Below are 16,480 nucleotides of genomic sequence, written 5' to 3' on the forward strand. Positions count from 1 at the left end.
ATAGGGAACTTTCGGGATAGCATTTGAAATGTAAATAAAGAAAAAAAAACACAGTCTAATACTGTGTAATAAAGAAGAAAACGAAGGTGCAAAAAAAATGAATTTAAAGATGAAAGTTTATGATATTAATCTAAACAAAAAATTTAAAAACGAGATAAGTAAATGAGAATATTATTTGGGGAAGAGACATATTTTTCTTTAAAATTAAAAAAAATTACTCAAAAAAAAATAAAAAGAAATCCACAGATGGAAAGGTAGTAAGGTTTGTGATAAGAACTGACTACAGCATAGGAGTGAAGCCCACAGGTTCGGCCAGCAAGAAACTTCAGCACACACCAGAGTGAAGACCTCTGGCTGGAAGTGGCCAGAGCAGTGACCCAGTCCATGGGTAGAGGGGAAATGATCCTTACGGAGAATCATCTTGTGTAACGATCAGGCTTCTGGTTGTTAGTTTTAGACATACTGCCTAAAGCTGTGTAAACCACGTTCACTAGTCACACATACTAGATAATCCAGACAGAACGCCACTCAACAAAACAAATAACCAGAAGTCATCAGATGCATCGTCACAAAAATAGTGAGACTAGGGAATTCTCCCAGATGAAAGAAGTGTGGGAAGTAAAGCTGGTAACTTGGGGGAATTCTGAACTGATCGATAGCATTCAAATGACTTAACTTTATTTTGATAATTTCATATGTGTGTGTGTGTGTGTGTATTTATGTACTATTTAGTGTGTGTATATAGATATAGTGTACATGTAGATATGTATACTATATATATTGTATAAATATACATGTCCATATATATAATTGACAAAATTAATTCATATTTATATATTTACATATATGTCATACTTTGTGTATTAGTTTTTGTTGTTGTGATAAAATATCATGACCAAGGCAACTCATAGAACAATGTGTTTATTTAGATTTATGGTTCCAGAAGGACTAGTCTATTAGTAGTTATATAGATATTCCAGTTGAATTGGATGGTTGGTATAATAGTATGCATTCTCCAATTGATTCCCTTGGTTTCTTTGTTGAAAATCAAGTGAAAATACAGGTGTTTGTAATTATTTTTGGACTTTTACGTTTAACTGATCTATGTTTTTATAACTATGCCCATTCTGTGTCCTTCTACGTTGTTCTTTCCTTTCCAAATTATTTTGACTATTCTTATCCTTGTGCTTTGCATATGAATTTTAATGTCTTGCTCATGTTTTTAAAAGGCCCCATATGTGAAGACAATAATTAATGTTCATACTGAATTTAATCTATGGATTAATTTTGGGGAGATGGCAGCTTAATATTCACTGCAGTCATGAATACAGCACATATCTCATTTTGGGCTATATCCTTCCAGCTGTGCATGTGGGCATATGTACACATTCATGTGTGTTAGTTCAATAAAAAAGAAGACACAAATAATATTAACAATCTCATCATCGTTACAACTGTACTTCAAAGTCTTTCTTTTTTCTTTACTATTTTTAACTTTACATGATCATAATAGATAGCTCTTTTCTTATTATTTCTAGAATTTTTCTTACTTGCAGTTAGTGGTACAAACATCAGTTTGCACAAGATTGAAAATAATTGGTTTTAGTTTTGACATTCTAAATCTATTTTTTATGGAGGTGGTCTGGATTGTAGTTAAACTGAGAATTTCCTGTTCAAATACAGCAACTTTGGGACGGCGCCTCATTGTTAAAATCTAAGTGATACAAGATCAACACGAAAGTTGAAATGATTTATCTGAGGTACCAGATGGGTAGATTTTGGGAGATTCTGTCCTCGTGTGTATAAATCCCTCCTTCCCTGATGGTGTCATGGCGTATAGTTTTAAGATAGCTGAAATTGAGGCTGATATGTTAGATCACAAAATGTCCAGGTGCTATTTGGTAGTACATCTTAATAGGAAGTGCCTTGAAGATAAATAGCAGAAGTTAGCATGTAGCATACAACCACAAAATTACCATTTACTTAGACATGTGCTCAAATACGTATTGACTGACTAATAAAAGCCAGCTCTTTCCAATTGCGTTTAACAGAAAGCTTATTGTCAAGGCAAGTGAGTAGTTTGACTTTTAATAGGATCAATATTTTCTTCTTCTCAATATTAATTCCCCATTTATTTTAATTTCCTGCCTTTAAGTTATATGTGACACAGGCTTATGAAAATGATACGGGGTATGATTGTGTTGTACTGTAGTTTCTGACTCTCCAGTCTATTTTTGTTAAGCCAGTGAATGAATTCTCATGATGATCTTCACACTAACTCTTTTTCTGAACTAGAATTTTGCAGAATAGTTGTAATAGAGTAATGCTCCAAGTGATCCACTGAACTGATTTTTCCCTTTATGAATATCTGAAATGCCTTTAGAACATTAGTATATCTGTATTATTAAAATAGAAGTCTGGTGGTAAAAATAGATGCTATTTGCTGAAGTAACTTTTTGGGGGGTCTTTTTTGTAATAGTTTTTTTTACGGGATATTTTCTTTATTTACATTTCAAATGTTATCCCCTTTCCTGGTTTCCCCTCCAAAAAACACCCTCCCCATCCCCTCCCCCATCCCCCTGCTCACCAACCCACCCACTCCAGCTTTCTGGCCCTGGCATTCCACACTGGGACATACAGCCTTCACAAGACCAAGGGCCTCTCTTCCCATTGATGTCTGACTAGGCCATCCTCTGCTACATATACAGCTGAAGCCATGAGTCCTACCACGTGTGCTCTTTGGTTGGTCATTTGAATAGTTCATAGTGAGAAGGTGTGCAAAACCAGAGACATATTCAAACTTTTTGTATACATGACATGCTTATACTTTTCTCACATGTGTACATGGCATATCATGATAGACACTGAATTAGGATATATAAATCCCAACCAAGTTTGGAAAAACTCAGGCATTTTGAAGATTGAATAGCATTTCTTATATACAGAATTATCCAGATCTGGGAATAAATCCCAGAGGCACGATTTACAGCCCACTCAGTCATTCACTATTTGTGCCCTGGTACAGATCTAGCTTCTCAGGCTTCTGGAGTGATTAAGACATGGCTCTCATTTTTTTATGCCCTCAAGTAGGTCATTGTGAATTAATTTTAAAATAGATTTGTAATTATCTTTCTTCAAATGAGTATTTGGTCCTCCAGTTCGTCATTCAAATGAAGGGGAGAGAGCAATTCCTTTGTGCCCATAGGCTTCTAATGGATCAAGCATGTCACAATATATATGTTAATGCTTTATTCATAATATATTGCTTTATGTGGTTTACAAATTACATTTGCATTATTTATTTAATTTCCATAATAGTTCTGATTATATTAGGCATATATTAAGAGCTCTGTTTATAGTTAATTAACTCAGGCAAGAAGAAGTGCTGTGTACCTGATAACCAGCTTGTTTTTCAAGATTCACTTCCATCTCCCATCCTCTTAGACATTTTGGCTGGTCTTCTTCCTCTCTATAATGACTCAGTTTTCCTTGGTTCCATTTCCAGTTTTATGAGTGTGTGTGTGTGTGTGTGTGTGTGTGTTTGAGTCTAAAATCCATGTATGAAAGGAAGCATGTCTCTCAATGTTTGACTTCTTTCTCTTAACATCATAATCTGCACTTCTATCATTTTTCCTGCAAGTACTGTGTCTTTTCCCCTTCCTGGCTATAAACTCCCACTCTTTATGTACATAATATTTTCTCATTTTTTTCATTTATTTTCATCTAGGCTACTTCAATTTCATAGCAATTGCAGATAATGACAAATAGATATCAGAGTAGGGGTATCACTGTGGTAGGACTCTGAGACTTTCTTGGTTGACTACAAATTGGACAGCTGAACCATATGGTAATTACATTTTTAGACTTTTGAAAAACTTCTATACTGATATCTACGATAGCTGAAATAGTTCACATTTCTCCCCAAAGTACACAGGGCTCCTCTTTCTCTGTATCTAACATTTGTTGTTATTTTATAACAGGGCATGTTGTTATTAATACCCGTCCTCATCTAAATGCAAAATCTCATGGGGTCGCTCTGTTCTTATTCTTTCTATGTGCTCCTGATGTCATATAAGAATGCTGTTCATCTGTCCACTAAACATGACAAATTCTCAAATATTAAGATTGTTGTAAGCTCTCCTGTGCTTAGAATGTTCCTTTAAGAACCAATGGTTTGGCCTTTCTGGTGTCTGTACCATCTCTGCTCCTTAGAGTGGCTTTCCTCTACAACATCCCAGATAAATGTTTTTAAATTTGCTGTATTTTCTTTGTGGAGTACAACATTATTTGACATTCTTTTCATTTATCTATGCTTTGTTTATAAATTCCCTTAGAGCAGGTTTATGATCCACTTCTCAGCACTGCCAACCACATACCAGGAACAAATTAAACATCTGTTGAATAAATCACTGCATTAAATCTTAGATTTGATATGCTAATTATTTCAATAATGAGAAAAACGAGTGCCTATCCTTTTAAATTTGTATTTATATCTTACCTAAAATAACCTCATGCATTCTTCTTTGAAAAAACAACAGAAAAATTAATTTATTTAATTATTCTTTGATATCTATCTTCCTGCAATATATAACAAATTTTGTAGAGACTGAATGTTTTTAAAGAATGAGTTAAATCAATGAATGCATTCCAGGAGTCTGTGATGATACAAAATATCTCTATTTCTCCTCATACCCACAGGACTATACCTTGACCATGTATTTTCAGCAAGCCTGGAGAGACAAGAGGCTGTCTTACAATGTAATTCCTTTAAACTTGACTTTGGACAACCGAGTGGCAGACCAACTCTGGGTGCCTGACACCTACTTCCTGAATGATAAGAAGTCATTTGTACACGGAGTGACGGTCAAAAACCGTATGATTCGATTGCATCCCGATGGTACTGTCCTGTATGGCCTCAGGTATGTAGTATGGATCTTAAAATTTAACTTTTCCTGAAAAAAGAAAATTTTGTCAGTGGCTATATCGTGCTATTTTCTTTATTCCTTCTGCAGTTCTACTAAAAAATTAGTTAAATCTACTATCAGGGAAATATCTGAGAGCTTAGAACACCATGTGTACAAAGGACTTAGCTTCAGCTAAGACTTAACTGCTGTTGCATCTTACTTCTTCTGAATTATCTCCCAGTATCAGCTGCTGAAGCCGCTTTCTTTAAGGAAAAGGGATAAAGAATATCAAAACAGCTGAAGCACAGGATTTCTCGAAAATTGGAAAACAGAAAACCCTGACTGCTGAGTGATTGTCTGGACATGGCAGATGATCCTGAGCTGCTGAACTGGGTCATAGTCCTCTGGTGACAGAGAGGAATAGCGTGCCCTCTAGTCCTCCAAGGAGCAATCTGACTTGCAAATAAATACCCATCTCATGTTTATTAATGGATAATTTACACTTTTAAGTGTGTTTCCAGAAAAGCACTGCAATACCAGGCTATTTGGATGGGAATATTTTGTAAAGAAAGCTAGTTTAACTTCAATTAAATCCAATGGATAGAGCGCTTGAAAAATATGAAAATATATTTTATTCTGAAATTATTTCAATTCAATGTGAATATTTTTACTTGCATGGTAGAAGGAAACCACTCTATGTCAGTGTTTTTCAAAGGCCTCTGATCTATTATTTTGCATGAAATATTTTGTATTCTAAAAATATTACAGTGTGAACATTTTCTTTGCATGAGAGATGGAAACAATTCTAAATGTCAGGCTTTTCCATTGTCTCCAGTCTGATATTTTGTTTAAACGTGTGGCTAATAATGATGATGGTGGCAATGGTAATATCCATCAGTTGATCCTTCTCAGGTGTTAAATGCCGAGCTAAGTGTTTTCTACACATGATACAGTCACCATCTCCACATCCTATCTCCATTTTAGATTTCTTGATTTGTGTTATCCACAACACCTGTGGCCTGAACATTTCAGATGGAAATTAGTAAAAATGAAAGACGGGTTTCAAGTGATGCACCGTTATGACTAGAACGATAAAGTGTTACTTGCTGAGCTATTCCGTCCAACCTGAGGAACAACTCAGGCTTTTCCTCACACATCCACATTGCAGCTAACTTTATGCCTTTGTAGGCATCTTAACTGTCAGGGCAGAACTCATGAAATTACAGTAGCTGTGTTTAAATGAATCTTTCTTTTGCTTAATAATAGCCCTGAATACAGGGGCACTAGGGCTGGCAATTTATATAGATCAGGAAGAAGCTGTAGAGATATGTTTAGTGAACAGGTACATTTGGGGGGGGCTATATGATTATTTAATCTTTTTTTGTATTAGATATTCTTTTTTATTATTATTATTTTCTTTATTTACATTTCAAATGCTATCCCAAAAGTCCCCTATACCCCCCCCCGCCCCTGCTCCCCTACCCACCCACTCCTACTTCTTGGCCCTGGCCTTCCCTTGTGCTGGGTCATATAAAGTTTGCAAGACCAAGGAGCCTCTCTTCCCAATGATGGCCGATTAGGTCATCTTCTGCTACATATGCAGCTAGAGACACGAGCTCAGGGGGTACTGGTTAGTTCATATTATTGTCCCAGAACAGGTACATTTTTATATGTCTTTATAAAAAAATCCCAGCAATAAGGTTGTTAACATCTAAAGAAAGACTAAATCTTTGCTCATGAAATTGCGAAACAGAAAAAATAAATTTTTACCTGTTTATTGTCAAACCTAAAACTGGTAAAGATGTAGCCACAATGAGTGATAAGTATTAGTTAAAATAAGTCATGCATTCCAGCTGTGGATGGGAACATGAACAGAAAATATATCCTATCTGCCAAGAGTGTGTTGTGTGCTGTGTGTTGTATAAGAAACATTGAGCCTGTATGATGACTTCATCAAGGGGTACCAAGAGTGCCAACACCCTATGCACTGAAAGTGACAGGGACTTATAAAGGTTTAGGGATGGGTTTGACTAAGACATATCCCAGAGAGGATACACCTGTGACAAGGCTGCAGCTCTGATTCTCAAAAAAATTGAAAAGAACTGATTAAAGAGAAAAATGTGCTACTACCACTGTTTACTTGCAGTGAAACCTAGCTCTCCTATAGGATGCCCCCTAGCAATCTCAAATTCATAAGTGCAAAGGAGGTACGAAAGGGATATGAAGGGCAGTTGAACTCTGGTCCTGTACATCATCATGGTGTTGTGCCAGGGAAATCTTAGTGATCCCCAAACACACACACAGGGGCCAATTTGATATAACTCACAATAGGTTATTTATTCTATTTGAGCTAGCTCGAACAAGCCCCGCCCCGCATCGCACCACTATCATGCAGAAAAGTTTTGACAGTGTGGGAGCCCCCAGTGTCTATGGGGTAAGGCTTTATAGTGAGTAGCAAGCAGGGAATATGTGTGCAAGCATCTAATTGGAAAGCTACTGTGGCCTTTGTCACAATTGGCTGGTGCTAGGAGTCATATCACAAACTTAATTTCTGCTCCCCTTTGCATTGGTGGTTGTTAGGCAGGAGGTGGGCTTGTAACTGGGGGTACAGGTTTGTTGGGGGAGTAAGCTGGAGACCCTGGTCCTGTTGAGGGTGTAACCTGGAAATGCTGGTCTTGTTGGGGGTTACCCTCAAGACTAGAGCTAGGCTCAGGTTTTGTTAGGGGGGCAACTTGGAAACTAAGGCTAGGTGCCAGCCTGTTAGTTTACCTGAGTACAAACTTAGGTCAGGGTCTCTAAAATGGAGTCTGAAGTTAAAAGATTTGGCATCTCATCAGCAGTGGATCTCATAAGGAGATAACATGCACACTGTGAATAGCCTATCAAGTCATTGAAAAGCACAGACAGATTATATCAGAAAGCCGGGGTAGCAACCCTTTCTTTGCATGGTTTTTAATTATTGCCTTTGATCAAAATGAAAAATTATCCGGAAGAGGAAAAGTTAAAGTTCTATTAGTAATACTCGATGCATCTGGGTTTCCTTCATGTCTAAATGATTATGTACAAGCTACATTTTTACTTCTAATACAACTTCTAAATTTCCATTTCTTAGTCAGAGCATGGGTAAAATGGGCAAGGAATAAACACTTTCCTGGTGTTTGATTGAATGAATCAACATACTGTCCATTCACGGGAATACTTTATTACTGTTGATGAAATAACATTCATTGAAGCTGCAATTGATGAGTTTCTGAAATACTTTATGAATGAAGCAGCAAAGAGTTGCAGAAGAGTCTCATTGGATTGGTTATAATCATTAGAGTAATTCATGGAACATGACAAGTTAGTAAAAAAAATATTTTGTAATACACTTGGTAGAAACCTGGGACACCATACTGGATGCTATCAAAAAGTGGTAACAAATAAATTAGAAGAATGTGTGCTGACTGTGTAGGAAGAAAAAATATAACTGATGGGTGGTTTAAAATGTATCATGTTTGCCATGTAAGAATGGGGAACTCAAAATCAAGTATCATCTTGTCTGTTTGTCATCCAGTGCTTGTATAGTTAGATAGTATATAGAGGCAAGAGAATGTCTCAAATCCTTAGGCCAAATAGTCTGGCGTATGAAGCAGTGAAAGGAAACCCTGCCTTACACAAGGTAGAAGGTGCAGACTTATGCCTAGAGTTTTATTATGACCTTCTATCTATGCCATGGAACAATAAGCCACCTCAACATATATAAATGCACACATCATATATACATAATAATCATACATTCATGTATATACAGGTTTACTATTTTCTTTTGCTTCTGCATCTGAAGGTTTATCAATCTCTTTTGTTTATTGGTATTAAGATAAATCATTTTCCTGGGTGTAGAAAACTTGGCTGCAAGTCTCAGAACTTGAAGCACATCTATTTCTGCAAGTGCTTCTAGTTTTTAGTGTTTCCATTGAGAAGCCAAACATTATTATGATGGAGCTGCCTTTGTATATGCCTTCAGTCTTCTATCGTGAAGTTCCTAGCGTCCTTTCCTTGTTCTGTGTAGTATAAGATTACATGAGTGCTCTTCTCTAGTCCTATCCTTGATATTCACTATGGCTCTTAGGCCTCAATGGGCAACTCATTCAGAGATTGGGAAATTTACTCCTGTGATTTTATTAAAAATACTGTCTACATGTTTAACATAGAATTGTTCTCCCTATTTTGTGTCCCTAACTCAAAATTATATATTTTCATATTGTTCTACAGATATTTTGAGTCCATTCACTTTTTTTTTTTAAAGTCATTGACTTCAACTAACTGATAGAATTCTTTTATATTGTCCTCACACTCTGGTGTTTGGCCAGCTCTCAGATTCATTTACTGTTGAAGTTTTCCAATGAGATTTTTATTTGACCTACTGATGTTTTTTCCTATTTCTTATATAATTTCCATTTGAGTTCTATTGAGTATTTCAAGATCTTTAATGAATCCTATTTTCAGTCCTGAATTGATTTTTCTTAATTTATGCAGCTGATTGTGTTTTCTTGGAAATGACTACAGAGATTATTTGCCTCTTCTTTCAATTCATTCATGGATTTATTTGTGTCATCCTTGGAATTTTTGGACATATTTTTATTTTGAATTCTTTGTCTAGAATTTTGTCTAAGTCACTGTCATTGGCAGCCATCTCTGTGTAATTGTCAATTTTTTGAGGATACATTTTAGTTCGGTTCTTCTTGCCACTGGTGATTGTATGTTGGAATTTGTCAAGATGGAATGAGTTGCGATTTTTGTCACAGTGCAGTTGACCGAGTGAATGATGTTTAACATCTCCTGTTTTGCATAAATGTAAGTCTTGTCTGCACTCAGCATTGCTTAAGATTCAGTTCTGGAGGAACTTGTTATTGACCATGGATGGGGTAGATAAAGATGATCTTGGCTTTGGTGAGGATAGGATCATGATGATCTCTGACTTCATAAACCAGAGTGGCAGTGTGGCAAGGAGTTGTTCTGGGACAGAAGTTTCACACGTCCACTAACCTTCAGAGTCTAGTTTCATAAAGCATTGTGGGAGAATGATAGATGCTAGGGATCCTGTGACCTGTAAATTAACAAGCTATAGTGTTTGAAGAATGTTGTGCATGTGTGACAGATATAGATGGATCATATGTGACTTCTTGTGGTGTTCAGGGCATAGAAGGTCAGGGAATAGAGCAGGAGTAGTGACTCCTCCAATGGCTTTATTAGTCTCTCCCTTGTCTAACTTTCCTTGAGTGTGAAAGTATGCCCCAGTTTAGTTCTATAACTCATTTTTTGATTGGGTTGTTTGGTTTTTGGTGATTAACTTCTTGAATTCTTTATATATTTTGGATATTAGCCCTCTAATTAGATGTGGGGTTAATGAAGTCCCCCCCCCCAATTTGTAGGTTGCTGATTTGTTTTATCAAATATGTTCTTTGCCTTACAGAAGCTTTCCAGTTTCATGAGGTCCCATTTATCAATTGTTGGTCTTAGAGCATGAGCCATTGAAGTTCTATGTAGGAAATTTCCCCCTGTGCCAACAAGTTCAAGGCTCTTTCCGACTTTCTCTTCTATTAGATTCAGTGTATCTGGTTTTATATTAAGGCCCATGATCCACTTGGACTTGAGCATTGCACAAAGTGACAAATATGGTGTATTTTCATTCTTCTACATACAGACAGTCAGTTAGACCAGTACCATTTATTGAAGATGCTTTCTTTTTTCCATTGTATATTTTTAGTGTCTTTGTCAAAGATCTAGTGACCATTAAGTGTGTGATTTTATTTCTAGGTCTTCAATTCTATTCCATTGATCAACATGTCTATCTTTGTAGCAACACTAAGCAGTATTTTTTTATCACTAATGCTCTGTAGTAAAGCTTGAGGTTAGGAATGGTGATTCCTCCCAATTGTTAAGAATTGTTTTCACTATTGTGGGTTTTTTTCCATTTCCAAATGAATTTGAGAATTGATCTTTGCATGTCTTTAAAGAATTGTGTTGGGATTTTGATGTGGATTGCATTGAATCTATAGATTGCCTTTGGTAAGATGGCCATTCACAACTGAGGAATCTGGAATGGCTTAGAAACACCTAAAGAAATGTTCAAAGTCCTAAATAATCAGAGAAATGCAAATCAAAACGACCCTGAGATTCCACCTTACACCACTCAGAATGCTTAAGATCAAAACCTCAGGTGACAACACATGGAGAGGAACACTCCTCCACTGCTGGTGGGATTGCAAACTGGTACAACCACTCTGGAAATCGATTTGTAGGTTCCTCAGAAAATTGGAAGTAGATCTTCCTGAAGACTCAGCTATACTACTCTTGGGAATATAAGGGGCATGTGTTCCACTATGTTCATAGCGGCCTTATTTGTGATAGCCAGAAGCTGGAAACAACCTAGATGTCCCAGGACAGAAGAATGGATACAGAAAATGTGGTTCTTTTACACACTAGAATACTACTCAGCTGTTAAGAATGAGGACATCCTGAGTTTTGTAGGCAAATGGATGGAACTAGAAAATATCATCCTGAGTGAAGTAACTCAGACCCAAAAGGATATGTACGGTACGTACTCACTAATAAGTGGATATTAAACCCCCAACCACCAAGAGTACAGAATACTCGATACAGTCCACAGATCGTTAAAAAAAGGTCAGCAAGCTGAAGTGCCCAAGTGAGGACGCCTTCATAAAAAAGCAGTCATAAGTGGGGAGGGAGAGAGGGACCTGGGGAAGAAAGTAGATGTGGTGAAGGGGAGTAGGGGGGAGGGGGAACCTGATCTTGAGGGGGGCCGAATAGGCCTGGTCCATAACAAGACAGAAGGAAAGACCATCCAGAGACTGCTCCACCCGGGGATCCATCCCATATACAACCACCAAACCCAGACACTATTGCATATGCCAGAAAGACTTTGCTGACAGGACCCTGATATAGCTCTTTCTTGTGAGGCTATGCCAGTGCCTGGCAAATACAGAAGTGGATGCTCATAGTCATTTATTGGATGGAACACAGGGCCCCCAATGGACAAGCTAGAGAAAGTACCCAAGGAGCTGAAGGGGTCTGTAACCCTATAGGTGGAACAACAATATGAACTAACCAGTTCCCCCAGAGCTTGTGTCTCTAGCTGCATATGTAGCAGAAGATGGCTTAATCGGCCATCATTGGGAAGAGAGGCCCCTTGGTCTTGCAAACTTTATATGCCCCAGTACAGGGGAACACCAGGGCCAAGAAGTGGGAGTGGGTAGGTAGGGGAGCAGGGTGGGGGGAGGGTAAGGGGACTTTCTGGATTGCATTTGCAACGTAAATGAAGAAAATATCTAATAAAAATTTACAAAAGGAAAAAATTAAAGAAAAAATTAGATATTTTTATTCCATTTCAATGATTCCTAATAAATCATCTAAGATATGTTGAAAGTTAAAAAAAAAAAAAAAAAAAAGAAAGTATGCTCCAGAGGTAGGAGACTCTAGCTCTCTGATGTGCTTAGGCTCGATGCTAGTAGAACAATGGAAGCATGCGTGACAGGCAATGTGGAGGGAAGAACGACTTACCTGTTAGGGCCACAGACGGGGTGGAGATGTGTACCTCGGAAGCTGATGGTTCAGAAATCCCTTTATGTACCTGTGGCCAGTGCTGTTAGGGAGGCGAATATAATGGCAGATGCAGCAGTTCTTGGAACTCCTTACTGTGATGGATGTGCTGGATGACCACAGGTTTGGCCGAAGTGTGGCCAGAACAGGGAGGAAGCGATCCTTACTCCTGCCAGTCTTAAGATTTTCAGTAGACATATCTCAACATCTCCCTTGCTCCAGGCCTGTTCTTCTCAGTGGCACTTGTCCCTTTTACACCTAGAGCAGAGGATCTCGACTTGTGGGTCACAGCACTTGTGTGTCAAACAACCCATTCCTAGGTGTCATATATAAAACATCCTGCATATCAGGTATTTACATTACAATTCTTGACAATAACAAGCTTACAGTTATGAAATAGCAACAAAATAATTTTATGGTTGGGAGTCACTACAACATGAGAAACTCTATTAAATGGTTGCAGCATTAGTGAGGTTGAGAACCACTGACCTAGAGGCAAATGGTTGTGTTCGTATAACATCTCTGAGCTGGATGCTGACAGACAGGGCAACCTGTGCTCCTGAGAGTAGAAAATCATTCTTCTTCCTTCTCCACTTTCAGCAAAGGCTCTTGACACAATAAATAATTTTTTTGGACACCTGTGACATTCATAAAACTAGCACTTCTGTGCAAAGCGGGCTCATTAATTTTGATTGTTCTCTCAATTGCAATATTAGTCAGCCGATGAAATTAATAGAAAGATTTTAAAATATGTTTTTACATAGTCCTTGCAAATTTTAGGAAAAATAGAACAGCTTCTGTTGAAAAATAGCACATGCCTGATATTCTATTCTTATCTTCAGGGATCTTTTTGGAAATAGTAAAATAAATTTAGTTAAAATGACCACTGTAAGTAGTGACTATAAATGCTTAGCCCCTCCTCCTCATCATCGACTGCCAATCCTGTTATTTTCCATTGCTCATAGTCTGGTAAGAACTTTATTTAGAATTAATGTGAGGACAATAATTACAATATTATTGTAAGTATCTAGGGCTCACAAAAAACTTTATCATGTAGTATGACAGACTATGTATGTATGTATTTATTTAATACTACTTAAGTCCTGCTATTTTGTCCATATTATATGAAGAAGAAATGAAGTAACCTATAGAAATTTAAATAGCTAGTTTTCTTAATGAAGAAATATTACTCTTTATTCTTCCATCCCATCTTTTGTGTACTGCTTTGGTGGTGAAAATAATACTTGGGAAAGCTTGGAAAGAACCTAGAGAGAATGTGAGAGAAGCAAACCTAAATGAAAATTGCTTTTAGTAGATTGGTAGATAAAGACCTTTCTTTTACATGTTGAAATAAAGCCCTGAGCAATAGCCAATAAGTGTCTTCTATGGAAGTTCACCTTGAGATCCTAATCCCAGTGTTTATAGGAGTTATAGGATGTTCTAGGATGATAATGATGATAAAGATGATGGTGGTGGTGGTGATGTTGTGTGTAGTCCTTGGGTATAGACAGAGTCCGTGCAAAAACATCAGTAATGATAGAGTCTCAGTGTGAATAATGAAAACTGAAAGGAAATCATTCAAACTCAGGAAGAAATCTGAGAGCCAGACAGTTTTACAGATCAAGACAATGACCAGTGAACTTTTCAAATCAAAGACTTTGAGCTGATTGTCTGTAGCATAAAACAAGAGCATGCACAAACCACAATACCCTACCCCTCTTGGCAGAAAAAGAGAGACTAAAACTCATGATATTTGAGTAAACTGCCATAAAGTAGTATTCAGTGAATCTTTCAGGTATTAAAATCATTGCAATGATGACATCAGTAGTATGATGGGATACCAATGGAGGAGTTAGGGGAAGGTCTGAAGGAGCTGAAGGGGTTTGCAACCCAATAGGAAGAACAGCAAAATCAAACAACCAGATACCCCCACCCCCACCCCCAGAGCTCCTAGGGAATAACCCACCTACTAAAGGGTACACCTGGATGGACCCATGGCTCCAGCTGCATATGTAGCAGAGGAATGCCTTATGTGGTATCAATGGGAGGGGAGGCCTTTTGTTCTGTGGAAGCTCAATACTCCAGTGTAAGGGAATGCTAGGGCAATGAGGCAGGAGAGGGTGGGTGGGTGGGAAGCACACTCATACAAGCAGGGAGGAGGGGAAGGGGAGGGGGGCATTGCAAAAAGGAAAACAGAAAGGGGAATAGCACTTGAAATGTAAATAAATAAAATAACCAAGAAAAATAAAATAATAAAATAAAAAGAATGTTACATAAGTATAATTTTCTCAAAATGGCATATTTAGTACATTTCAAAGCTAATGAATAATTAATTGGAATCCAGTCAGCATTCTAGTCTGAAAATTGAAAATTGATGACCAACTCAATCATCTATTGAAATGTTTGCTAAATGCTTGTTCTAGCTCCCCAATGCCTGTTGTCCTATAATTTTGCTTATGTATGCCATCTATACTTCTAAGAAATATATCATTTGCTTGCAGCAATGTTCAAGATATCTGAGCTCTACCAAGGACACCAGTTGTCTTTGCAAAATAAACTCTTCTGATGAATTAATTATAAAGCAGAAGCAAATGCATCGCATTCTGATTTAGAAAGGTGTCAACCCATGTTATCAACAGGCAGGATCTCTTTGTAACACCCTAATGTTTTCCTGAAATCCTACCATCAGCATTGAAATTAAACCCAATTCATTTATTACCTATAAGATTGCTATCACATTAAAAACTCTGTTACAATGAAAGAAAGAAAACATTTTTAAATTATGAAATTTTATTTTTCTTTTTGAATATTTAGCAAATATATTTAAGAAAATTAAATGACCACTTTCCCTGTATTTTCACCCATTTTCATTTTAGAATAGTACATATATAGTTTTCTGTAAAAATAGATTACTGTTAAACATCTGACATGGAGATCTGCTTCTTAACAATTCACAATAATAAGCTGGTTTATGTGAATAACATACTTCTGAAACTCATTTTATATCCACTATAGGAGGTGTTTAAGATGTATTCCTTACACAAGATAAGATATGGTTTGTGGGTTTGATTGAAAGGTGAAATATGAGGTTGTTTATATAAAATATAGGATGCTCTCTGAAATCTGTTTAGTACTTTAATGAGAAACTTGAAAGGCTGCTTGAAATACAATTCAGTCATGTAGCTGTGTTGTTGGTTTCTGCAGACTCACTTTGTAAAAAAAAAGCACTCAGAATATTTACTGAAGCCTGTTTTGTTTTAGTGACAATTTTATATAAAGAATGGCCTTTGAGTAGTAGCTAGCCCATCTAAAGATAGCTCCTATACCCACCCACTCTCTACTTGTGTGTATATAGACATAGGAGTCAGACTGACAACGCTTATCTAGACACTTGCAATAGGAACTATTACATCAGCAGAAACTTGTCCCTCCTAATTAAGGTTCACTCTTAAAGAAAGTTCTAGCAGGCACCAGAAACAATAATTCTACATTCTCCCATGCTTTGTAGGCTCTGTCATTGGGAAAATGGCAAAAAAAAAAAAAAAAAAAAAATGATGTTAGCCTGTAATGAGTATAGGCAAGTGGGGATTTATTAATTCCATCTTCTCTCTCCAATATAACACAAGATAGTTATCAAACATAGAAATGTGGTCTATTAAACATTAATATATCAATTTTAACTTAGATTCCCTAATTGGTTTAATTAATTTTCACATAGATACTGAGTAATTGCATTTTGTCAGGCTGAACAAAAGAGATTTTATTAAGAATATCAGTCTTCTTGGCCAGAGACAGAGAACTGATCATACAGTCCTAGGCCTCAACACAGGAAAATAGTTGTTGAAGGGTTTTATTCTTAAAATTGTTGCTGTTTCCACCAAACCTAGATATTAATGCTCATGCCAGCAAGATTCTGCTGAAGGGACACTGATATTGCAGCCTCTTGTGAGGCTATGCCAGTGCCTGGCAAACAC

General features: G+C 37.1%; 1 protein-coding gene across 2 annotated transcripts in view; it reads left to right on the forward strand.

The window, feature by feature from the left end:
- Gabrb2 (gamma-aminobutyric acid type A receptor beta2 subunit) overlaps positions 1 to 16,480 on the forward strand; it is a 217,816-nt gene that overhangs the window by 59,690 nt on the left and 141,646 nt on the right. For both annotated transcript variants that reach the window (XM_021212616.2, XM_029546040.1), the window contains one exon: positions 4,699 to 4,919. In XM_021212616.2, coding sequence (XP_021068275.1) covers positions 4,699 to 4,919 — 221 coding nt within the window. The remainder of the gene's footprint in view (positions 1 to 4,698; positions 4,920 to 16,480) is intronic.

The sequence above is a fragment of the Mus pahari genome, chromosome 14, assembly GCF_900095145.1.
Source record: "Mus pahari chromosome 14, PAHARI_EIJ_v1.1, whole genome shotgun sequence".
NCBI classification, from domain to species: Eukaryota; Metazoa; Chordata; class Mammalia; order Rodentia; family Muridae; genus Mus; species Mus pahari.